Source organism: Zeus faber (genome assembly GCF_960531495.2).
Source record: "Zeus faber genome assembly, chromosome: 12".
In the NCBI taxonomy this organism is placed as follows: domain Eukaryota; kingdom Metazoa; phylum Chordata; class Actinopteri; order Zeiformes; family Zeidae; genus Zeus; species Zeus faber.
This window is the reverse complement of record NC_137196.1, coordinates 26,717,016-26,742,846: the sequence shown is the minus strand read 5'-3', so window position 1 is coordinate 26,742,846 and position 25,831 is coordinate 26,717,016. Positions and strand designations below refer to the sequence as shown.

General features: G+C 45.7%; 1 protein-coding gene across 1 annotated transcript; it reads left to right on the top strand.

The window, feature by feature from the left end:
* Nucleotides 1-218: 218 nt before the first annotated feature.
* On the top strand, nucleotides 219-25,831 carry xrn1 (5'-3' exoribonuclease 1). Its single transcript, XM_080010499.1, has 41 exons — nucleotides 219-360; nucleotides 3,128-3,360; nucleotides 3,494-3,591; nucleotides 3,690-3,799; nucleotides 4,220-4,330; nucleotides 4,456-4,541; nucleotides 5,304-5,391; nucleotides 6,305-6,473; nucleotides 6,547-6,614; nucleotides 6,925-7,062; nucleotides 8,001-8,149; nucleotides 8,420-8,509; nucleotides 9,008-9,164; nucleotides 9,304-9,423; nucleotides 9,571-9,740; nucleotides 9,897-10,014; nucleotides 10,171-10,266; nucleotides 10,441-10,544; nucleotides 11,031-11,165; nucleotides 11,897-12,059; nucleotides 12,174-12,287; nucleotides 12,671-12,769; nucleotides 12,898-13,013; nucleotides 13,183-13,329; nucleotides 13,461-13,550; nucleotides 13,892-14,027; nucleotides 14,137-14,193; nucleotides 14,363-14,495; nucleotides 14,783-14,852; nucleotides 15,230-15,413; nucleotides 16,199-16,282; nucleotides 17,306-17,380; nucleotides 18,144-18,194; nucleotides 18,286-18,363; nucleotides 19,351-19,491; nucleotides 19,651-19,786; nucleotides 20,103-20,284; nucleotides 20,483-20,596; nucleotides 21,022-21,127; nucleotides 21,910-22,091; nucleotides 23,915-25,831. Exons 1-41 carry the CDS (start codon nucleotides 286-288, stop codon nucleotides 24,272-24,274), a joined length of 5,133 nt encoding a protein of 1,710 aa, XP_079866625.1. The 5' UTR covers nucleotides 219-285; the 3' UTR covers nucleotides 24,275-25,831.

Genomic DNA, 25,831 nt, shown 5'->3' with positions numbered 1-25,831 from the left:
GGGGGGGGGATGATATTTTAAGTTGAGAAAACCTGAAAATAATGCTAATAATAATGACGACTGATTTCCGTGTTTCGGCGGAACGTTTTGGTGGTCGGACCAGCGATCCTCCGGCGGATCGTTTTAGCGGTCGGACCGGGGACCAACTAGTCACCTAGCGCTGAGCGACTGGAAACAGAACCGCTTCCCCGCAGCGAAACGCAACTTCTCATGTTACCCGGACATCCCCTGCCTCTTTTCATTCGGAACTAGATTCGGGACGAAGGGTGAGGGTTTGCGGTGAAGATGGGAGTGCCGAAGTTTTACCGATGGATATCGGAGCGATACCCTTGTCTCAGTGAAGTTGTCAAGGAACACCAGGTAAACAGGGGCTGAGCTAACTGGCGCTAGCCGTAGCCAATGATGCGTTCGGGTCCCGTGGGACAGGCGGGGAAGTACGCGCTCCCAGCTTCCGAACACCGTTCCCGTCAGAGTCAGGATGCGCTGCGTTCCTATGTACAAGGCGTTTGTCTGGGTACTAATTGGTGCGGTGAACAGATAATGATCATAGAGGCACGTAACAAATTCAAACTGGAGATATTTGACAGTATAGAATGGACCTAAACATTGTCTGCTGTCTAAGTGTCGTCAAACCCTTAACAAAAGGCAATAAATAACACACCTCCCCATCAGAAAGTGCACAAGTTTGCCTACATTTGTGTAAAATATAAGTATGTACAAATACCCTGTGAACCAGGGCGACAAACAAAGGTCAGTCGTATGATTTACAATCAGATCTGGCGCTAGTTAATGGCACCTACGAAAGGTTCGGGCCAATCTCAGTCAACGTGCGAGGGGAATGGGTTCAGCCGATGCCGAACAGTGGGAGCACTTCCATGTTGTGCGGAGCGAGCCGAGGGGGCTGGGAAAAACCCCGCACTATCTGTGTGACTTGAATGCAGCATGAGGCTCCGGCACGGACGTTCTGCCCTCGACCCATTAGCATTAGCATTAGCCTCCTCCGAGCTAAATATAGCGGGGAACTTTCTTCCAGCCCCGAAGTGGCCGGCGTCCGGATTTGTGTCGCCATACACCTGGGAATCCTTACATGGCATATTAGCTATATATCAAAATCTGGCAACACGGTATAATAGTAACCGTTGAATGCATCTGTTTTTTCTGGTTCTTTTTTTTTTTTTTTTTTTTTGCTTTGTTGGACAAGAACATTCTGAACAACAATAAACCCCTCAGAGCCGAACAGAGAGACAGGGCAAGCTTATGAGGACGGAGCGGTTCATACACAAGGGCAATTCAAAATGCCTTACCTAAGGCATAAAAGACATGGAAGAAAATAAGAACAAACGCATATAAATCAAAAGCTAAATACAGGTCAAATAGTAAGACAGTAAAATCACAGAGAGACACTTTAAAACAAGAAAGGGGGGAGATCGCCTGTGCCTCGGCACCGGGAGGTCCCTGGTGTTTCACTTTCATTTCATCATCCAGTTGAGGCAGATTGCATCGGTTTCGTGACGGGGTTCTCTCACATTGGACTGTAAACAAACTATTCCAGGCCCGCCCCCCAAAACAGTCCTCCTTTCTCCTGGCCAGGTCCAAGGGAAAATCATGTCGAGTGAAAGAAATTGTGTTTTTTTTACATGTTGATGTATGATCAGTCCCCCATCTAACATCAATATGTATTTGATTGGAGAGAGGTTCAACGTGTATTAAACGTAAACAACCACCTGTCCATTGTGATGTACCATAGTCATAATCAGATCAATGATTTACTAGTGGTTGACCGATCGGTCAACCACTTTTGTGCCGATATTTGCGCATTTTGATATAATCGTCATGCGCTCGCGAGGTTAGTGTGGTCAGAAATACCTATTTTTCTATACATGTCGGATCTGAATATTTGAAACCGCTTCAATACTCATTTTCCGCACTATGGATAAACCGGTAGCAGCCACTTCCTCGCTCTCTCTTCTCTCTGACAGCGAGTTCTCACACACACACACACACACACACACACCGCTGCAGCGCCCACACACAGCCCCGCCTCCCCTCACTCACTCGCTGTCTTCCCTCGCCTCGTTCTGTTATGGTGTTATCTCATTAAAGATGGCAGGTGCAGCACCTCCGCGAGCGCTTTAGAAAGAAAACAGCAGAACGTGAACCTACCTCAGAGAATTGAAGTGGAGGTTTTTGTTCTCCAGACAGCGCTGTGCCGTGCGTGCGTTCCCATGGTGGCTTTCCTGTGTTTTTATTTGAGATCAGTCTATTTTTGTGTGTTTCCTTTCTTGTATGAAACAAACAACTTTTTTTTTTTAAACACAACTGAGTTAAGGGACGGTCCCGTTCCGTTACAAACAAAAACCCAGCGTGTCCCCACTCTCCCCTGCCGCCTCACAGCGTCTCCCCTTTGTTTTCCGTTGCTATGGGACGTTATTAAGTAAAAACTGGATGTTTTTGTGTAAATACTTGTAAATAATAAATCCTGCACTTCTGGAACCGTCTGAGTCTGACGCCGTTGTATTATTTTTTCTTTTTGGGTTAATTTTTTTTCATTCATAAGTATTGATTTGTTATTTTTTACAGTTTAGTTTTTTGATTATATGTGGACATTTATTTTTGTTGATATATTTTTCTATTTCAAATGAGTGCACTGCAGAGACAATGCAGACAATAACATTAGTGTCAATGTTCATTTAAGTTCAGAAATTTTGTGTCTCATTTGTTATTTTTATTTAATTGTTGTATTTTACCAGATGAAAAAAAAAAAAAAACATGTTATCGGCGTTATCTATCTATCTATCTATCTATCTATCTATCTATCTATCTATCTATCTATCTATCTATCTATATATATATATATATATATATATATATATATATATATATATATATATACACGCCGCGCTCTAAATATCGGCATCAGCCATTGATAAACTCATATCGGTCGATCCCTGGTATTTACTTTTGAATATGGCTTTGTTAAGTCAAGTGTGAATTGTTTATGTTGTGAAAGGTTTTTATTTTTTCAGCTTTCCTCACCGTTTCCTTCCCTGTGTTATTCACAATGTCCATATGGCAAATTTCTCCCTCTCTTTCTCTCTGTTTATCCCCCACCTCTCGCCGCCTTCAGATCCCAGAGTTTGACAACCTCTACTTGGACATGAATGGAATCATCCACCAGTGTTCCCACCCCAACGACGAGGACGTCCACTTCCGCATCTCAGAGGAGAAGGTCTTCGCAGATATCTTCCACTACCTGGAGGTCCTGTTCCGGATCATCAAGCCCCGCAAGGTCTTCTTCATGGCCGTGGACGGAGTGGCGCCCAGGGCCAAGATGAACCAGCAGAGAGGAAGGAGATTCAGGTGGGGAGACTGGCGGGTGGAAGGAAGGAGAGGTGGATAGGTTTCTGGATAGATGGATAGTGGAGAGATGAGAGGACTTTCTCTCTGGAGTCGTATGCAGTTTGAATGACGTCGGACATATCTGTTAATGCAGGTCAGCCAAGGAAGCGGAGGACAAGATCAAGAAAGCTCTGGAAAAAGGAGAGGTGCTTCCCACAGAGGCTCGCTTCGACTCCAACTGCATCACTCCGGGTATGGACGGCTGGAGGAAATAAAGTTAAAAGTTACTGGGTGTGATTATCCGACTGAACTGGGTGAATACATGAACAACATCTCTCTCTCTTTTCCAGGGACTGACTTCATGGCTCGCCTCCAGGACCAGCTCAAGTACTTCGTCCACAACAAGATCTCCAACGACAGGACGTGGCAGGGCGTCAGCGTATACCTGTCAGGCCATGAGGTGTGTGTGTGTGTGTGTGTGTGTGTGTGTGTGTGTGTGTGTGTGTGTGTGTGTGTGTGTGTGTGTGTGTGTGTGTGTGTGTGTGTGTGTGTGTGTGTGTGTGTGTGTGTGTGTGTGTGTGAGAGAGACGGTGCAGTGTTTTGGTGCTTATCAGCAGATATGTTTGTGTGTTTGCCCTATATACCCATACCAATCATTTATCCTGTGCATAGTATCACATTTTGAATATTTTGCATGTATATATTCAGACTATTTCAGTTTTTTATTTTTGGGGGGCTAAATGTATGTACAGTATTGGACAATTTTGTTTTTACTTCAAATTTCATTTCATTTTAGTATTATTTTATAAAAAAAAAAATAATAATTCTGAACACAGAAAATGTGATTTGTGATGTTGTGTGTTTGTGTTGTGTGTCCCAGACGCCGGGGGAGGGGGAGCATAAGATCATGGAGTTCATTCGCGCCGAGAACGGCAAACCAAATCACAACCCAAACACCCGGCATTGCCTGTACGGGCTGGACGCCGACCTGGTGAGGACGCTTTTTATACGCATGCATGTTGGACCACTGGGTTGTTTAGGTCATGCTGATGTGTGTGTGTGTGTGTGTGTGTTTGTGTGTGTGTGTGTGTGTGTGTGCGTGCGCGCGCGTTGCAGATCATGCTCGGTCTCACCAGCCATGAGCCTCACTTCTCCCTGCTGAGAGAAGAGGTTCGCTTCGGAGGAAAGAAGTCTCAGAAGAGGTTGGTGTATGTTTAAAAATAGAGCCACGCCCCGTGTGTGTGTGTGTGTGTGTGTGTGTGTGTGTGTGTGTGTGTGTGTGTGTGTGTGTGTGTGTGTGTGTGTGTGTGTGTGTGTGTGTGTGTGTGTGTGTGTGTGTGTGTGTGTGTGTTCCTCACACCTGCTTCCTCTTATTTTAATGATGATATTTTTTTATGACCTACTTTGCATTAAGTTGAGATTCTTACAGAGAAAAATGCTCAAAGTAATGCACCCAAAAGACAATTATTATAATTTAAAAACACTGAAATGCCTTTCTTAACTGGAGTCTTTAATTTTTGCCTTTTTATTTAACTATTTTACCCTAATGCATGACATGTTTTTTCCAGGACAAACTCTGACTAAGTCTGATTTATGAAAAAATAGAGATGTAGTTAATGGATCTACTTTTCTACTTTTGACAGCTTGTTTTCAGATTGTTTTTATGTCGACAAAAGCAGTCAGTCGTGACTAAACTTATAAAATACATTTTTCTTCAGGCGTACAAAGTTTTACGTACAGCAATATTTTCAAGAAGAAATGTCATCAAGTTGTTTTTGTTTTTTTTGGGATCTGAAATCTCAAGCAGACACAAATCCGCTATAGTTTCACCACACTTTCCGCCCGGAAGGAACTGCTGCAGTAACGGAGCTTAGGGAGCGGCTCTTTGGGAGGTTTTTGAGTTGGAAACTGCTGTTGAGTGAATCCTGAAGGAAACGGGAGAGAGTCAATTCTTTCCTTTCCAGGATAACGGCTCCAGAGGAGACCACCTTCCACCTTCTGCACCTGTCACTGATGAGGGAGTACATCGACTACGAGTTCTCAGCCCTCCGAGTGAGAGAGACGCACACACACACACACACATACACGCACCCGCACGCACGCATGCACACACAGCAGAATAAGAAAATAGCGGTTGCTGTCATTTAAAGGGTTTACGATGATTCCTAACGAAGGAACCGCAAAAGTAGATTTAGACATGCAAGAAATGACTGATACATTTCAGAATAACGAATCCTCGTTTTGCAACATTGTGTTGAATCTCAAAATAACCATATTTGATTTTATTGAGGATAAATGCAGTGTACGGGAACATGTTTAGTGTTGTCTGCCTGATATAAGTACTGTATTGCAATAAAGTAATATTTGAGCACAGCATTGGATCTGTTGTATCATCATATGTTAATGTATGTCGATGTGCTTTTTGAACATGTTTAGACTGTAAAATTAGCTACATATGAATAGAGATTCCGCAGTTTTGTTTCCATCCAATATTAAGGAAATTTTAAGCCATTTGTAAATGTTTGAAATGTCAAAATGTCCGGAACTAGATGAGTTTCCATCAGTTGGGTTGGGGCAAATTGACGGTATAACCAAAATCCATCTTCAATGTCAAAAAATGTCTCCAATGAAATAGGTAGACATTGTATTATTATACCGTGAATAGCTTATACTATGATAGTGCCGTAAAATGAGCAAAAGAGGAAATTATATTGATACTCAAAATAAATTGTGTGGCAAGTGATCGTCAACTAAAATTTGGTGATGGTGACAGTGGCGGCCCGTGACTATTGTGTCAAAGTGTATCGTGAGCTGTGAAGCTTGTGTCGTGACCCAAAGCTTCTTGCCAGATTCAAAGCCCCGCCTAGAATCAGATACATCCCATAACCCATCGTTGGGCATCTTGCCGCGTGTTACCTGTATTGTGACCCTCCCCCCCCCCCCCCCCCATCTCTCGCCGTCCCAGAACCAGATCGGCTTTGAATACGACCTGGAGCGGGTCATAGACGACTGGGTGCTGATGGGCTTCCTGGTGGGGAACGACTTCATCCCCCACCTCCCCCACCTCCACATCAACCACGACGCCCTGCCACTGCTCTACAGGACCTACATCAGCGTGCTGCCCAAGCTGGACGGTGAGTGTGGCGCCCGCCGTAAATCCGACATGCGCCGAAGGGGCTGATGTTGAGCGCTGTGCTCTTGACGCAGGCTACCTGAACGAAAACGGACACCTCAACCTGCACAACTTCGAGAAGTACCTGGAGAAGCTGTCCGAGGTGAGAGCCCCCCGCGCCGGATTCCACCGGGTTTCACCGGGTTCCGTTTTTAATTTGTTTACATGACGCATCCTCTGCCTGCTCGAGCCAATCTGAGCTCCTCTGTCGATGTGGGGTTGAGCTAGCATCTGGGAAAAAAAATAAAAAATACAATTCTAAAATATGTGACTTCCTGTATTTGCGCTTTCTGTTGAGGCTTCGAATATCGAGCTGAAATATTGTATTCCCGTGGTGGATTTTTCACGACTGTAAGGGTTGCCGTTTGGGTTTCAAGCGTCCCTCTGCCCCCTCTTGCTCTCCCTCCGCCCAGTTTGACCGGGAACATTTCAGCGAGGTGTTTGTCGATCTGAAGTGGTTTGAGAGTAAAGTGGGAAACAAGTACCTGAACGAGGCGGCCGGGCTGGCCGCCGAAAAGGAAGCGGGCGGCAGGAACTCGAGGAATAGGGAGGTAGGTTCTGCTCACAGACACACACACACACACACACACACACATACATTTGAGAAAATGATCAAATAATATCAGCGTTTTCAGGAATGTGGGTGGGATTTGCACGATGGCTCCCGAGGCCGGCAACTTTCAAATTTCACCAGAATGCCACCGGTGCTGAGATAATTTTATTTTGAAATCATTTTAACATCAAATTATTTTTCTCATTGTGTCAACGATGGCTAGAGGTATTATGAACGAAGAAATGTGATTGTTTTGAAATGTGAAAAGTGCCGACCTCAACATCCACTGAGCGCAGCAGCACTTTATCATCGGCCGAGACGTAACGCTGCATTGGGAGACAAAATGGGAAGTGGGGGAGTTATGTTGAAGCACAAAAATGAGACGTGAAGTTAACGTGTGTAACGTGAGATGAACCGATCAGCCGGTGCCCGGGATTGGACGGTTTTTACCGGCCGATCGGTGTCAGGTACATCAGGTTCTGTGCCGGAGAGTATTACTACATTGTGTATACAGTATTACTACATAAATGTGTATGCTGTATATAGTATAACTACATTAACGTGTATATTGTACTGTTTATAGTATTACTACATGAATGTGTATACTGTATATAGTTAGCTGTAGTAGCTTGTATAAGATGCGGTTATCCTCGTTACCAGACACTATGGTGTGAATATCTGATGGAGTCAATGAGCTGCAGTGACTCAAACACCAAAGAGATTCCCTGTTACACTGTTGTCGTGCTCACAGGTTGGCAGGTCTGAAAATGTGGTTTGGACCACAGGTTGAAAATCTATATCACATTAACGTTATATTGTGTGTGTGTGTGTGTGTGTGTGTGTGTGTGTGTGTGTGTGTGTGTGTGTGTGTGTGTGTGTGTGTGTGTGTGTGTGTGTGTGTGTGTGTGTGTGTGTGTGTGTGTGTGTGTGCAGGGCTCGTCCCTCTCTCTTGCTGCCCTGTCCAACCGGGAGGCGAGCGGGAGGGAGGGCGAGGAGGAGGAGGAGGACGACATGTTTGAGACGGAGTTCCGGCAGTACAAACGCACCTACTACATGACCAAGATGGGCGTGGACGTCGTGTCCGAGTGAGTTCAGTCCGAGGGAGTGCGGGAAGGAAGGCTTTCAAGTCCGTTTTAAGGAGCCCAAAAAACACAGCCCGACTATGACTCGTTCTACAAGTTACATCATCACATCTCTGTCACCTTCGCTCTGGGTAGAAACGCTCCAAAGCCGCATGACTAAACTTGATTCTGTTGGACTTAAGTTGTATCTTTCGTAAATCTTGAGGTTTTCTGACCTCAGCGTCTTTTTGGAAGGCTGCTGTGCTTCTGAAACTGTTTGTCTCCTGCGTGCAGTGAGTTCCTGGCCAACCAGGCGCGGTGTTACGTGGAAGGAATCCAGTGGATCCTTCACTACTACTACCACGGGGTGCAGTCATGGAGCTGGTGAGCCACGCCCTTCATCCTCCCTCGTCTTCCTCCTTTTCAGCCCCATCTATCTATCTATCTAATTTTTATTATTATTTTTTTTTTCCCCACACAGATAGAATCTGAATGTTTTTTTTATTCAGTCTTGTTGATGGAATAAACTATCATTTAGATTGTTGTCAACTCTTTTATTTGGATTTTGTAAATACATACTTAAACGTACAAGACTGTACTTTGTAAGTATAGTCTCCTTTAGCCATATTTCATTCGTCTGCAGCTTTTGCAAAAATGTGATACAATTTGTTTGTTTTTTTTGTAAATGTTTTGTTATATTTGTAAAGGGACAATGGCATTAAGAAAACAAATTGGCGTTATATGTTATTTATCACAAAAATTGTGTGATTAATGACTGCAACGGACATGGGATTTTGGAATGGGGACTTTTCCCCTGCACGTGGCGTGCAACCCCAGACCGAAGTAGTCGCCCTGAGTTGCCCCATCTCGTGTTTCCGGCAGGTTCTACCCGTACCACTACGCTCCCTTCCTGTCCGACGTCAGGAACGTGGCCGACCTGAAGCTGACCTTTGACCTTGCCCAACCCTTCATGCCCTTCCAGCAGCTGCTGGCCGTCCTGCCTGCAGCCAGCAAAGACCTACTGCCGGAGAGCTACAGGGTAACACACACACACACACACACACACACACACACACACACACACACACACACACACACACACACACACTCATAACCCCATAACTACAGATACTGGATACTAAAGGTATATTTTGGTGAATATGTTTTCTGTGTTCCAGCACCTGATGACCAGCGAGGGTTCGTCCATCATCGAGTATTACCCTCAAGACTTCAAGACGGACCTCAATGGGAAGCAGCAGGAGTGGGAGGCCGTGGTGCTCATTCCCTTCATAGACGAGGTACAACACACACACACACACACACACACACACACGCACACATTTAAAAATGCTCTTTGGTAAAAACATTTATTTGGGTAATTAATATTTCTTGCTCATTTTCCCAGCTCCATTCAGTTTCACCCCCTCATGTTGTCTGTCTCTCAGAGGTGCCTGCTGGCGGCCATGGACCTCTACAACGACAAGCTGACGGCAGCAGAGAAGGCCAGGAACCGTCACACCGAGTGCGCCGTCTACACGCACGACCCCGACATAGACCTCACCTACACCTCCACCCTGCCCAAGCTGTTCCCCAACATCACGCACTGCCATGTCAGGTACTCCCACATAAACACAAGTCAAAAGTCAAAATGACTCAATGAGGAACCGTATAGGCCTAGAACCATGGCATTTCCTGAAAGAGTTGCTGGTTGATTCCCCACCCCTCCAACAGCTGACGGTGCGGTGCGGCGGGTTGTTTGTTTTCCCAACAGGCAGACCTCCATCCCCATGGACGCCTGGCATGTGTCCCTGGACCACGTGGGTCGCAGGATCGACCGGTCCACCCTCTATTTCTGCGGCTTCCCCACCCTGCAGCACATCAAACACAAGGTACCGCTCTGGGTGTGAGACAGCAGGGTAGCAGCGCGTCGAGCTCCACCCGTCTCCCTCCGTGACACACATCTCTCTGTATTTTCCATTCACCTTCTCTGTAGCGTGAAAGGACTCTCTTGATGGTGCTTTCTTCTTTGTCTCTCTTCCCTGCAGTTCTTCAGGAAGAAGAGCGGGGTGCTGGTGTTCCAGCAGCCGAGCAGAGGAGAGAACATGATGCTGGAGCTGCTGCACAACCAACAGGAGGAGCCGGTAAGGCTGCTCAAGCACATGTAGGCAGACTGAACGGGAGGAAATGGATTCCGCAAGATTTTGTAGCAACAAAGTCTGCATTACTTTTATTTATTTTTAATTTTTATATTAATTACTCAGAAATAAAAACAAACAACCCTAACTCCCTCCCTCCCTCTTAATGCATTCCTCCAGCTGTGTGAGGATGTAGCAGCTCAGGTTTTGGGGAAAGCTGTCTTCGTCAACTGGCCTCACTTGGAAGAAGCGCGTGTCATCGCTGTGTCAGATGGAGACACAAAGTAAGACTCAGACTGGACTGGAGCTAAGATACAATAAGACTTTATTACATCCCTGGGGGAAATTCAGGAAGCTGCAGATTGGAGTGTTTTTGGTGCCTATCAATTACTGTACCATGACCAACCAATTTTTTATAGATAGATAGATAGATAGCTATAGATATGTAACATATTATAATGTTAAAAAAATAAGAATTATATCATTATAGTTATATCTTCTCATTAGTACACATATTGTGTTTTGAGTATGATGAACTTTTCGTTCCTCTATCCATTAATTTTGAAAATAGTGGATGGTGATATAAGGTTAATGCCATGATGATGTGATCCCACTGAAGGATTAAAATAAAATGAACCTTTGATGAAAAGCTTGTTTTTAGGTCTCAGGTTCTGTATCAGCGGTGACAAAGCTCAGGTGCACATCTGGATCAATGCTGGGAGATCGGGTTGTTTTTTTTTTTTTAATGAAAAAACATTTGTTAATTCCAGGTTTTCTCTGGACGAGCCGCCTGGTGTCCAGAAGGTGTACGACCGCGCCTCCTCCCCTCCCCCCTCCAGGGTGACCTACCTGTCCGACAAGGAGCAGAAGGACTGGCTGAAGGACGTCCAGGGAAACACGGAGCAGTAAGTCCTTCCATTCATGCGAGTGCGCTGAATTACATTTTGATCTTTCTGGCAGTGAAGACCTTTCTCTCCTCCCCTTTGCAGTGAATTTGACTTTGGAGAAGTCGGACAGGAAATTTGTGGCGTTGACCAATAGCGAAGCTGCTTTGGTGCTGTTGACCTCTGAAGGGCCAGATCCTTTGAGAGTTTAGCTGTGTCCGATTTATGCAATTCTTAGAGATGCAGCGCATAATAGCTGTAGGGTTTTTAACTTGTCACTTTCTTTAGTTAAACTAGATAACCAGTCGTCTACAAAATCTCTGAAGACCATAATCCCAAATTTTAAAACTTTTTAGCTGGCATTTATTTTAAGAAGTGGTTATTCAGTTCATTTGCGTTTTGCATGTGCTCCTCTTTACGCTGTTTCCACCCAACACCAAGATCACACATGCAAAAGAAGTGAGAGGCGGTTGCTGTCAATTTGATAAAGCAGCGTAGCTCATTGTGGTCAGCAAATTATCCATATGGATTAACATTCAAAAAAAGAAAGGATATCCCCGCCACCTCAAGTGACCAAAGAAATCAATCGGCAATGTTGGAGAAAAGAAAGCGACCTGGATATTGAAAATAAATAATGCGGCAGTTTCGAATCGCACACAAAGACACACCATTTTATGGATTGGCACTTTAAAAAGAAAAAAACAATATTACGGAAAAATGATTCCCTCTGTCTCTTTCTCTTTCTCTCCCAGTTTCGTCAAGCGGAAGGGCATTGTGGTGAACGAGACGGCCGTGGTTCTGTACGGTCAGCTGCTGACAGGAAGGAAGTACATTCCCCGAGCCGATGGCACAGTGCTGCTGGAGAAGCAGTGGTCCAAACAAGTGCTGCCCTTCTCCTACCAGACGGTGGTGAAGGTGGGCGGCGTCCTGGTGGTTGTGATGTCATGATGTAGTTAAATGCCGTGTGTCAGGAGCCTCACCGTGAAGTACTGCCGCGATGCTGAGCGTATCCCCCTCGCCCTCTTCCAGGACATCAAGGCCTTCGACTCGTCCCTCTCTCGCTTCAAGACTTTGGAAGAGCTGTTTCCCCCGGCGACCGTGGTGTTCATGGTGGCAAACCCGTACTACGGCGCCATGGGAGAGGTACGATGTCACTTCCTGTTGGTGCGGTCGGGTCTTCAAGTTCATCCAGAATACAGAAGTGTACATATTTAAATTCATATTTGACGATGATGGTATTTAATGTGGAAAATGGTTGCATTACTTCCAAATGAAATATCAATATTACAATTTTTTTCAAAATTGAGGTAGAAATTTAAGCAATAGAATTGTCAGTGTCAATTGTTGTTTTTCTTCTGTTTTTAACCCATCCCTAATAGCTGCTCCTGTGGTTTTATCTGCAGTACTTTACATGTGCTAATGAGGAGTACTTTTTTACTCTGCCACTGTCACAATCTCTCATGGTATTTCTGTTACATTGGCCAATGGTGTCGTTACTCAAAGTATTTCTGATTATTTGGAACCAGGTGCAGGATTCCAGTGATGTCATCAAAGAGGGACGGGTGCGAGTGGTTTTCAACGTGCCGTACGAGCCGCAGCTCGAAGCCTTAATCCACAACCAGCATGTGAGATACTCCAACTGTTACGCAAACACACAACGACTACACGCAGGTGTAGTTTTTAAATTGAAACCTAATTTTGCTGCCTCTAACCCGCTCTGTATATGGTTGTGTTTGACGTGTGCATTTTGCAGAAGTACTCTGTTAAGTACAGTCCCGGCTACGTCCTGGCGTCTCGCCTGGGCGTCACCAGCTACCTTGTGTCCCGCTTCTCGGGCAGCATCTTCATCGGCCGCGGCTCCAAGAGGAAGTAAGCAGGAACGCCCTCTGTACTGTGCTGCGAGCAGACTGTCCAGGCTTCACTAGCTGAAAGGCTGTGTGGTTCTAGCCAACGGAAGGTTCTGTTCTATTTATCTTGTCTCTCTCTCTCTCTCTCTCTCTCTCCCTCTCCCTCTCTCCCTCTCTCCCTCTCTCTCCAGTCCATGTGGGGAGCAGAAGGCCAACGTGGGCCTGAACCTGAAGTTCAACAAGAAGAACGAGGAAGTTCCCGGCTACACCAAGAAAACAGAGAAGGAGTGGCTGTATTCTGCCGCCGTGGAGGAGCTGCTTGCAGAATACCTGGACAGGTAAACACGGAGGCCAGGTGTGGCAGGAGAGAAGAATGCTTAATAACCAGATTTTCTTTCTTTCTTTGTTGTCCAATCATTAGGAGCTCAGCACTCCTGTAAAATGTGGCCTGGTGTGTGTTGTGTTTCAGATTTTCTGAAGTGTTTGACAACGTGTCCAGAAACAGCCACGATGACGTTTTCTATGAAGATGACATCTGGCCCGACGTGGACCAGAACGGGTAAAAATAAACATACATTCTTTATACATGTACATCGTCCCATACATAAGTACTCATAGACACTGGTAGTTTTTACAATATACTTATTTTTTCAACTGAAAAAAATAAATATATATATTCATAAACATATTTATTGTAGAAAATGAACAATACAATGAAATAAACAATAAAATGAAAAACTATGTATTAATATCTCCCATGTCCCAGGGCATAATTCCGTAACACACTCCAGCCAGTTCTTTAGAAAATAATGTCCGTCCATATTTGGACACATTTTGGTTAAATGTGATTCATTAGAGCCATCCATATTTATCCCCCACCTCCGTTTCCGACACCAACAGGGCGGAGAGGGTTGCGGAGATCACTTCCTGGTTGAAAGGTCACCCAGTCAGCTCCATCAGCCGGGCGTCGTGCGACCTCCAGCTGCTCGACACCGGCATCGTGGAGAAGATCGTGGAGGAGGTGGAGAAGGCGAAGGTACAGTAAAACACACACACACACACACACACACACACACACACACACAGACATAATTTTTATAAGAGCGAGGCCCTGAGCGTTTTCTTCTGCTTTCTATCCATTCCAGGTGAAGAAAAGCACAAAGAAAGTCCGTGTGACGGTCAAGCCTCATCTCCTCTTCAGGGTGAGTCTCGAATATGAAATCAGCAGCAGAAATATCGTGGAACTGTTTTGTTTCCCGAGTTTTGGCTTTTGGGCATTTGTCAGCATGAATCGCCTCCAAGCTCTGTGCGTCCCTGTGGTTTAGCAGCCGATCACTGATCAATTCCGTGTGTGTGTGTGTGTGTGTGTAGCCTTTGGAGCAGCACCAGGGCGTGGTTCCAGACCCCGATGCCGAGTACCACCTGTTTGACCGTGTGGTGAACATCAGGGAGAGCTTCACCGTTCCTCTGGGACTCAAGGGAACCATCATCGGCATCAAAGGAGGTGAGCGGACGCACCGCGGGCGGGACTCTAACCACGGCACGGGGTCTTTCAAGAGTTTACCCCGGCTCCCTGGCTAAATTATTAAGGGTTTAACTTCAACACCGTTATTAAAATGACTAGACGTCAGCCAAACTATTAGAGAATATATGGTAAGGACTGTTTGGACTAAAGGCCTAATGTGTATCAAATTGTAGTTCCTTGATCTGAAAAAAAGTTGAGATTCTTTACACTAGAAGACAAATATCCAAAGTAACATCAGTTTTTTCTGTGCGTTTGTACGTGTTTAGCCGACCGGGAGTCAGAGGTGCTCTATGAGGTGGTGTTTGATGAGGAATTCGCAGGCGGACTCACCGTCAGGTAAGTGGTCCCCACCAGACAGTCGAACGAAGGAAGAAACGCGTCCACCTTTTAAAACGCAGACCTACCTGTCAACTGAGGCAACCACCTCCCCACATATTTAAGACTAAATATATTCTTTATGGAAGAATAATTTCGGAAAGCACAACCCAGACACCAGTTAGAAGAAGTAAACTTAGCTATTGAGACCCTCGAGTTTCTTAGTTTACCATCGACTTCCATTCAGTCTGAGGTTTTTCGGTGGCACCATCTAGTGGCCAGTGGCTGAGCTGCAGTTTAAAGCACTTCCACGTTGGCTTCAACACTCAGCCGTAACGGTGCCGCTTGGATGTAACATGAAGATGTGACAAAATGCGACGCCCTGGTTTGTCCCCTAGGAGCACATCGGGCCGGGGTTACCGCCTGCCCCCCTGCTCCCTCATCAACCTGTCCCACGGCTCCAGGGTGGAGCACGGCACCCACAAACTGACCGCCATCGTCAAGCCCCAGCCAGCCGCAAACTCCCACCGCCAGATGGGCGGCCTCAACCACTCGCCTCGCTCGCCCTTCATGCCAACACAGGTGGGAGAGAGAGTGGATGCATAATTACGTATTTATGAAAAGGCTTATGTAGGCACAAAATACAGTGACGCACACACACACACACACACACACACACACACACACACACACACACACACACACACACACACACACACACACACACACTGTTTCCATGTTACAACACTGCAAGATTGTGTGTGTATGATTCATAAACACACACTAAGTACCCAGTATGAAAATATATACAGATAGATAAGATCGTCAGAGATAAGCTGACAATACACAGCCCTGTAAAACATGGAACTTTACATAGTGCACAGTAGGGAGTCTAAAAAGTTTTTGGGTTTTTTTTTGGGTTGTTTGGTCAAGTGTTCTTCTATTTTAAAATTAAGTCTTGAAATGTTTTGACGCTATATTTTATCAACCTTGAGGCCATTACTTGCATAAAACCTGCTGTGTCAGCAGTATGTGCTTCTTTGTTTCCTATTTAAAACCAGCGTCTTTGATCTCTTTTACACTGATATTGCTTATTTCCAATGAAAAGGTCAAAATGCACATATGTATTTTTGTATTTTTGTTAATACTAAGCCATTACATCACCATACAACCTGAACAAATTTATGCAAAATTCTAGCTCTAACCACTCAACATTTTGACTGTTAAAGAATTGTAGTACATTTCAAGTCAGTTCTAGCACATTCCACAACACACATCCACAGACCTATATGATTTGTACTTTGTATTTTTTTTTCTGCCAATTTGTAACTTTTTTATTTCATTTTTTTTGCGCTCCATTCTTTCAGTATAATCACAAGCAGGGCGTGGTGAAGACAGACTACCAGGGTGGCAGGAACGTCCCTGGCAAGGCTCCCAAACAGCAGGCCAAGGTAAGAACACCTCGGCACTCGGGATGCATGCTACAGTGGGCCCACGGTCCGGTACGTATCACAGGTTTTGACTGTGGGGGGAGGGGAGAGACGGCGGTTCCACAGTTCATTGGCGGGATGTTATAATTTGCATAGGTTCATCTGATCGGAGGGGAGGGGTCCAAGATAGCGGGTGATTGGCCCAGGTGTCTAGGGGGCGGGTTCCGGGTGCAGAGTCAGAGTGTGGAAGGAGAGAAGGAAGTGAGACAAGCGTCTGGTACCCGTGGGGGGAGAGAGAGAGAGAGAGAGAGAGAGAGAGAGAGAGAGAGAGAGAGAGAGAGAGAGAGAGAGAGAGAGAGAGAGAGAGAGAGAGAGAGAGAGAGAGAGAGAGAGAGAGAGAGAGAGAGAGAGAGAGAGAGAGAGAGAGAGAGAGAGAGAGAGAGAGAGAGCGCGTCTGAAGAGAAGTTGGTAATAAAAAGGGACACGTCCATCCCAGGGGGTTACGTGCCGACCGGACACCTTGATTGATTGCACTCTTTACAAAAACATTTCTATGTAGTTTTCTGTCGTGTTTCTATGGAAAACGCTTGTGTAGTCGCGTGCAGTTGAAAAAATACATCTCTCGCGCAAAACAGAAATATTGCGAGGAAATCGTAATACCGCGTATCGAACCATAGGGGGCCGGCCGAACGGTTCGATAATATGCCGTGTACCGTTGCATCCCTATTTCAACACCATTCCACCAACCGTGCTCCTCCACACGTTTCCCCTCTGAAAAAGCACAATGTGCATGATTCTGCTGCATTTCGAGCAGGACTATCTTTTTCAATATCCTGCAAAGATGCTTATTCTGAGTCCTTATCAGTTTTTGAATCCCTACTGTATGAATGGTATTGGGGCACAACGCTGCTCACAGACTTGGCTGTGTGGTTGAGTTCAGTTGTCTGCTTGTGTTTGAGTTCCATCAGCTCCCTTCAGGGGCTACTTCTTTGATGAAGGGATCTTTTGAGATTTGACTCTTAAAAATCCCCCTCCTCTTCTCAGGGAAAAGATGAGTTCAACAACGTGTGGCACAACTCTGGCCCTCCTCACAAACCTCCAGCCCACTGGCACAACATGGTAGGCGGACGTTTGTTTGTTGTATTTGTTAAATTTCGTCTTTTAGAAAATACCACTTAATCATCAAAACATCAGTCTTTTTTATATTCAATTTTATTCTGTTTATATTCCTCAAACATGAAGAAAAGATGTGTGGCTGAAGTAAGAATTGGGAAATTTAGCGACGCCCATTCTGAGGGATGTCGTCACTTTAGATGCTGTTATTCACATTGACACTGCTCTAAAAATGATCTGACAGAAATTAATATATATATATATAAATTACACTTTCTTTGGCCATAGATAATAAGCTTTTATATTCAGAAGTCCTGAGTTGGGCAACAATGATGTCAGTAACAAAGTGTATGGACACAGACTGGGATGTGGTTCACTGGTGCACACGCCATTAAAGCGAACATGTGGGACTGACCCATTGTGGACTGAACTTGAATTATCCTGGCTGAGCGACATCCAAGTTCAGCCACATTAGAAAACCGATCTGCAAAACAGCAAAACACAAATGCTAAATGATGCATGAAGATATTTTCCTTTGACAAAAAAAAAAAAAAAGTATTTGAGGGATGTGGTGGGATCAGCGCCGTTTAAATAAAATTCAGACATTGTACTTGCTGTGCTAGCTAGCTTGTGATTTGAGCCCAACTTTTTTGAATGGTCTTCGTGGGAAGAGCTTTGTCTCATAGATTCTATATCTACAATAGCACGGTTTGGAATTCAAATGGGTATATCCCATTAACACACTTGTTTGTTTTCACGTTAACCATAGGATGGGCATTCCCCACAAAGCAAGAACCATAACACACCACCCAACAAAGCTGTAAGTACACACACACACACACACACACACACACACACACAGACCCTCATTTAATATGCAAGTGGGTTGAGTGTCTGTCTGTGATTTGCAGGTGCCAGGTGGTATTAGACTCCTAAAGAGAAACGACGAGGCCAACTTCCCGTCCCCTTCGAAAAACACACCCAGCAAGGTACACGCACAGTGTCGTCATGGTTATATGAGAAGGATGGTTAGAGGATGTTTTCTAATGTAATATTCATCATGCAACTCCTACAGAAAAGTTAAACAGAATGTCTTTGCTATACAGTCCTGTAGCTAGGTACTGCAGATTCCAAATTCAAGTCGAGTTCTTGGATCATTTTCCCACCGAGATCTATCACAGTGAGACCACCGAAATAATTAACTTTAGAGCCGCCCCTGTCGACGAGTCGAATCATCAATCGGAAAACCTGTCAGTCCACTGAGATTCTTCAGGATGAGCAGTCGTTTTTATTTATTTATTTATTTGTTTATTTGTTTGTTTATTTATTTATTCTAGTCGGTGTGCATTACAATAAGAGGATAAAACAGATAGAGGCTTACAAAATGCACATGGATAACATTTCAATGGGGAATTATAACTAAGGGGAATCATAAATATATATTTTATGTGTGAATTGTCTGCGTCTGGACACGGACCCGAACACGGCCCTCCGTGCGCCCTCATCGCCGTGCCCCGTTCCTCCAAATAAAACAACTGAGAACAGTCTGAGCACGGGGCAAGGCTCGTAGACTCGTTAAGATTATTTTCTGCGCATTACGCATGGAGAGGGGTCGATCGGGGAGAGTCACAGAGAAAGTGTCCCCATCCCGCACGGTTTAGTTCCATACCGTTCCATACCCACTTGTTTGGTTCCATAAGGAGATGTAAAATAACCTGCATAGTTTTGGCGCATGCGTCGTCGGTACCGTCAGCAAGGGAGACAGGTGAGCAAAATGCGCCCTGATCGCTCCCTCTCCGTGACACGAAGCCTACAGGAAGAGCCGAGCCAGCCCGGCCATAAATAATATCCTGTGCCCACAATCAAAAGTTACACTTTGATTTAAAGGGGGAAAAAAAAAAAAAAAAGACCCCACCCCTTTCAAAAAGTCAAAAACAAAATACATTTTTATTAACGCTTTTCCTGGGCTCCCTCAGGATTCCACTGAGTTCGAGCAACTGATCGCGAACCTCAAGATCTCCACTGAGGGCCCACAGACATCCACCCCCCTCCCTCCTCCCCCACAGCAGCACGGCGGCCAATCAGACGGGCCCTTGTCACCGCAGTCCTTCGCCATGGTGAGCGCCCGCCTGAGCCGCTTGATGTCAAAGGCTTTTGTTGTGGATTACCATGTTCCATGTCATTGCTCCACTAGTTACCATTCAGTGCTGATTAGCTGACGGTGGTGCCTGTTCCCAGGTGAAGGTCAAATTCAGGTTGGATGTTTGTTTCTGCAGAAGGGAACCTTGGTGCTGAAGGAGATGCTGAAGATCGACACCCCCGGAACGGGAAATCCCTCCTCCAGTGACTCGGCTGGCCCCGCCCCCTCCGGCGGCCAGCACCAGAGCAGGAGGCGGTCGTCTAAGAAGCTAGGTGCCTGAGTACAACACGCTTTATCATCAATCCCCCACTTTTTTGCCCAGATAATCTCGTGAGAAATCAACCGTTCAAAAAGGTAGTCCAATCAACTCCCTGACCTTGTCACTAATCTCCCTTCTTTATTAATTGATTGAGGGGGTTCCTTGTCAAAATCAACCAGTCCTAATTAGTTCCCTCACTTTGTCCAAAAACGACCCTGGGACGCCGTGTTTATTTGGCTGCTAACCCTTCCACGGAGCAACGACTCAGCACGGTGTTCCGTCTCCCCCAACGCTGTCCCTCTTAACACCCTCCGTCTCCCCCCACCCAGCGGCCAAGATGAACGCCCCCCAGAGCGAGCCGGCGCCGCTGCCCCCCTCTGCGGCCTCGCAGCCCGCCCCCCTCAACCCCCCCGGCGGCGCCATGCTGCCCAGCGTGGCCTCGGAGCTGTCCCGCATCTGCATGGGGCTGGGGATGGGCCCCCCCGACTTCAGCTACATCCGCAACAGACAGGTGACGCCCAAAGCTGCCGTAACGCGGTGGTGCCAGTATTGGCGTGCACGTCCAGGCACTCAGTGTGTGTGTGTGTGTGTGTGTGTGTGTGTGTGTGTGTGTGTGTGTGTGTGTGTGTGTGTGTGTGTGTGTGTGTGTGTGTGTGTGTGTGTGTGTGTGTGTGTGTGTGTGTGTGTGTGCGACTGCGTGCGTGCGTAGGGTCTGGTGGTGTGTCAGGTGAAGCTCTCCAGCGGTTTGATGGTGCACGGCCCACAGTGTCCCTCCGAAAACGAAGCCAAGGAGAAGGCCGCCGTCTTCGCCCTCCAGAGATTGGTAAAACACACTTCTTTGTCTGTGCAATTAGATGACGAAGCGGAAAAACCCAGAAGGTCGTCTGCGGATGACGTTGCTGGTCCCAGCCACGTTTTGTGTTTCTTTTTCTTTGCATTCCTGCCAACATAGGACACGGCGTAAAGAGGAGCACGTGCGTGATGCAGATGTAATGAATGGCTTTTTCTTATAATGTGGCAGATGGATAAATAAACCTTCTGTTGCTCTAACTGGTACTACCAGCGGAGCAGGTTTGCCGGGCGTGGCTTGGAGGCTTTGTGCTCCGTGCATGGACATGTACACTAAAGAATATTGTCCACAGTGTTCCATGTAGAAGATGTTATTTGCTGAGTCGTATTCCAGTTCTAAAGAAAACGTCTCTGTTGAGCAGAGACCTCTTCACTCCTCCTGCTTCTCTCTTCCTGTAGAACTCGGTAGGGTCCGGCTTCCCCCTCCCTCCCCCGCTCTACCCTGGCATGGGACCCATCCGGCCCCCCCGCATGGGAGGCGGGCCACCCGTCTTCAGCCAATCAGGTCAGTCCATCCTCTAGCTCGATACTTCCTTCCTTCCTTGTGTTCTTCTTTCCTTCTGGCCTCCCTTCCTTCCTTCCTTCCTTTTTTTTTTCCCCCTTCTATACTTCCTTCAGACCTGCCAACCTGCTCGCATTTTGTGTACCAACCACGCAATTCTTGGTCAAAATGCGCAGGTAGGAAATGGAGTTTTCGCCGGTGGATCAGTGTCAGATATTTCAGATTCCGTGTCAAGTCAAATTTACACACTGATACTGTGCTCATGTACTCGTACAAGTAAAAATTCTCCGATAGTCAAACCCTGTACCAATGTAATGTAGCGTAGTCGTGTAGTTGACGCTCAAAAACGAGAGCGAAAGAAAGATGTCGGCTGGAGTTCAAGGTAAACAAAGAAGATTAGATAAATTATTTATCCATCGCTTGACAATATTCCAACATTGTTCAGACTGCGTTTCTGTCACTGTCACGACAACGAAGCGTCTGCTTTGGTTGTTCCTAGTGCCAGAGCTCCACTCCTGATGAAAGGTTTGACTACTTTTTTGAGACTCTATTCTTGACGAGTCACTCAGTAAAAAGAGTCGTTTGATTTGATTGAGTTGGTTTAACGCACGCTGAGTGAAGGAGGACTTCAGTGAACAAGAGTGACAAGAGTCACTTTCTTTTTATTTTTTTTGTTAAAGCTGCTTGATGTCTTGCCAGCGTCTGCTGGTGGAAAATGAGGCCGGAATCTCGGGGTTTGTACTCGTCCTTAGATATCTTGTTTTGCTCTTTTGCCCCCCCCCCAGGTGGCCTCCTGATGCCCCCCCAGGGTTTCGCCTCCATGTGGGGCATGCCGCTGCCCCCCCAGCACCAGGGCCAACCCTTCTACGGAGGGGGGGGCACGTTCCCCGGCGCCGCCCGCCACCAGGCCCCCCACCAGGCGGCCACGCTGCCCATCGGCTCTCACAACCAGTTTGTTCCTTTACAGGTGAAGACGCACGGTGTGAGAATCGTCAACGACCTGTTTGTAACATATTGATCTTATTAAATGAATCGGGATTCAGGAATCACTCCAGCAAAAGGGTCAAAATATTATAATTATTATTGAATATTTAATATGATTATAAAAAGATTGATAGATGGATACTTAATTCATCCCTGGAGGGAAATTGCCTCAGCAGCTCACATCAAGTAGCTGTACGCAAAAAGTAATGCAATACAAAAAAAATCTAGGAAGGAAAGCAGCAAAAAAACAAACAAAAAACAAATACAGTGGTACCTTGATGTACGAGTGCACTAACATACGGGTTTTCCGAGTTAGGAGCCGTCGTTCCGTCGTTTTTTTGTTTTTTATTGATTTGCGAGCAAAAATGTGAGTTACGGGGAGCGAGCTTCAGGTGCCTCCGCTGGTTGGCGTGGCGAGCGTATCCGACCAGCGTCCAGCATCCAGCATCCAGCATCCAGCATCCCGCGTCTCACTCCTTCACTTCACGTGGTGACCTGAGCGTGGAAGCATCTCTTTTGTGTTTTGTGCTCGCGTTTTGTGCTTTTTCTGCAGTTATTTTGCAAAAAAAAAAAAAAGTTTCTAACCATGGGTCCTAAGAAAGGAAGTGCTGAGAAGAAGAAGCGGACGATGTCGACTGAATTAAAGCATGAAATCACAGAAAAACATGAGCGAGGTGTGCGTGGGATGGAATTGGCAACATTTTTTAAGTTTAGCGAAAGTGAAGTGGGGAAAAAATATATATATAAATAAATTGTATCAATTAAGTTCAGCAATAAAGTGCAGCAACAAACGAAAGCCACAGAAAAAGCACAAAACGAAACAAACTCCTCCAACCTCCTCCGCCTATCTCCTCCACCCTCCACCTCCGCCAGCATCTTCCGTTAGTCCAAGTCGTCTGATCTCCAAGGAAAATACACTTTATGAAACCAGTTTATTTATTTACATTCTCTTTTATTGTGTTTTATTATGTTTTTATACAATATTTGTTATTTATAAATACATTTTTCTTATTTAAAAACACGTAACAAAAAAAATTGGGGTGTTTTTTTGGGGGCTGGAACGGATTAATGTCATTTCAATTATTTTCAATGGGTAAAATTGATTTGCTATACGAGCAGATTGAATTACGAGCTCTGTCACGGAATAAATTAAACTCGTAAGTCAAAGTGTGTGTGTGTGTGTGTGTGTGTGTGTGTGTGTGTGTGTGTGTGTGTGTGTGTGTGTGTGTGTGTGTGTGTGTGTGTGTGTGTGTGTGTGTGTGTGTATGTATATACACACACACACACTTCAGTTTAGGTAGCTCAGGCGGTAGAGCTGGTCGTCTAGTAATCTAAAGGTTGCTGGTTGGATCCCAGGCTCCTCCTGCTAGCATGCTGCAGTGTCCTTGAGCAAGACACTTAACCCCTAATTGCTCCTGATGGCTGCGTCCATCGGTGTTTGAATAATTGTAAGTCGCTTTGGATAAAAGCGTCTGCTAAATGAAATGTAATGTAATGTAATGTAACCTCATGGTAAACGACAAATATAATCTAAAATCAACAGGAAAAACATTACAAATATAAAAATTTTAAAATAAACATGAAAAATACCTGCAGAATAAAAGGTCATGGAATAAAAAACAAACATCAGGTCCTGTGCAATAACTTGATATAAACAGAATAAGAAAGAGAGAACTTTAGAAATGATGATGTAAAAATAAAAAATAAACACGTGACTGATGTTTTGTTTGTTTATATTTATACAAACTCAGTGCAGACCCTATTGAGAAGTGGAAATATCAAACTTTTCTTTCTCACCTCCTCCAGGTGACGAAGAAAAGAGCATCAACGAACAAGAAGAACCAGGACAGAGAGTTCTACAGCGCCAGCCAAACCGTGGCAAGGAACCAGTCCCACCACGCCCAGCACCTGCCCCCCGGCCAGTCGCCGTCCCTGAGTCAGCACTCCGGCCCACCGCACGGCGGCAGGGCGGACCTGTACGCCGGCGGCGGCCGCCCCGCTCCGTCCAACCCCGGCCTGCCCGGCGACGTCACGGCGGCGGCCTCCAATCCCCGGACCCCTCCCCGGCAAAGCTACCCGGTGACAGCCCATACCCCGGGCTCTGCCTCCAAGAGGAAACACAGGAAGCTGGCGGTCAACTTCGAGGCCGCCAAAGTCACCGAGTGATGAACCCACGAGTGTGTGTGCGTGTCGGCGTCTGAACGTGTGCGGCGGGTGTTAATGAGTCGCCGGTTCAGCGGGGTCCGAACCGGGGGTCACCTTGGCCTGCGTCGTTTTCTCTTAAAATCCCCCAAAACAGGGGAGTTTATCTGACCCCCGATGAGTGAAACACCGTGCAGTGGTGTTTGCCGCCGTCCGGCGGGCCCCACCCCCACCTCCTCCTCCACCTTTTCTCCAGAAGCCAGACTTCAAAAACACACGTGTACTGATCTTTCTGTTCCGGCCCTGTCCCTGATGTAGAATCGTTTTTTAAGGTTTCCTGCTATTTGATCTATAAGTATTTAATCATCTCAAGTATTTAATTTCCACACATTTTAATCACCTTTAGGCAATTTTAAGCTGTGGATTCATCGCTATAAATTTTTTTTAAAGGTACATTTCTTGCGCAGTGACACATTTGTTGAATGATGTCGACGCCGCGCACCGGCTGCACCAGCGTTTCTCCAGGCGGTCGTTCATCGTGGTTGTTCATAATTAAACGTGCTTTTATTCAGGGAGTCGGGAGTTGGAAAAGGAGCCCCGCCCAGGACCCTAACAAACAAACAAACACTGCCAGAAACCCCCCTCCTCGCCCCTGAGAGTGAACTCTAAAATAGGTTCATCTCCTCGCTGTGAGCGGATCGAAGGTTTCCGAATCATTTTTTTATACATCCTGTATTTGAGTATAAATGATCTAGAGCCGAGCAGAGAAGAAGCGCGACCGGCGCCATCGGTTTATGGTTTGGTGCGCCTTCTCCGATTCTACGACAGAACGTGCGCGCACACGCACACTTCTGAAAGTTTTTTTGTTATTATTATTATTTTTTTATTTTTATTTTATTTTATTTTGTATTTTTTTGGTTCCATTGTCTTTTTTCTTTTTTTTTTCTTTTTCTCATTCAATCTTGTTGTGTGATTCCTGATCACGTTGTCTGGATTGATTCTCCCCGAGCTCACGTGCGCTGAAAGGAAGTCTTGATTTTTTAAAAAGTGAAACCATTTTTGTTGTTTTTTGTTTTTTTTTTAAATTTCTCCCTGATTACGTTTAGAGTTTGTTAATTTGGTTCAAATGATGGATTTTTATGCTTACCTCTTTTAAAGACAGTGTTGTGGCTGGACTTTTTGTAACCAAGCGATTTGGATAAGTATGGTCTTAATGATCTCGTTTTGTGATGAAGCTGCAGCCGTGTATCCAAAACTGTGGCGTCCACCAGTAACGTGCATGTACCCTGTCCTCCGTTCTGGGGGCTGTATTTGTCGGCGGCGGAGGGCTCTCTTTTTCGGACGACCCCCCCCTGCCTGGGACTGGAGCCGCTTAGGGCTCCTGTGCAATAAGGGGGAGGTTTTAGCATATTGGCATTTGAAGCACACCTGTTGTATATCCATTGTCTATTGAAAGTAAAAAAACAAAAAACAACTTGTATAGTAGACTCTCCTCTGGACAGAGAGATGACCACTTGCCGTTTTTGATGCAGGAATGTGCTGTACATATCCATTTAATAAAATTAATCTTTTGTTACCACA

Excerpts from the sequence above, each read along its gene's own strand:
- xrn1 (XM_080010499.1), top strand. The coding sequence starts at position 286 with ATGGGAGTGCCGAAGTTTTACCGATGGATATCGGAGCGATACCCTTGT. Across the intron at positions 12,060-12,173 it reads CCTACCAGACGGTGGTGAAG|GACATCAAGGCCTTCGACTC; the intron begins GTGGGCGGCGTC and ends GCCCTCTTCCAG. Across the intron at positions 17,381-18,143 it reads CAGCCCACTGGCACAACATG|GATGGGCATTCCCCACAAAG; the intron begins GTAGGCGGACGT and ends CGTTAACCATAG.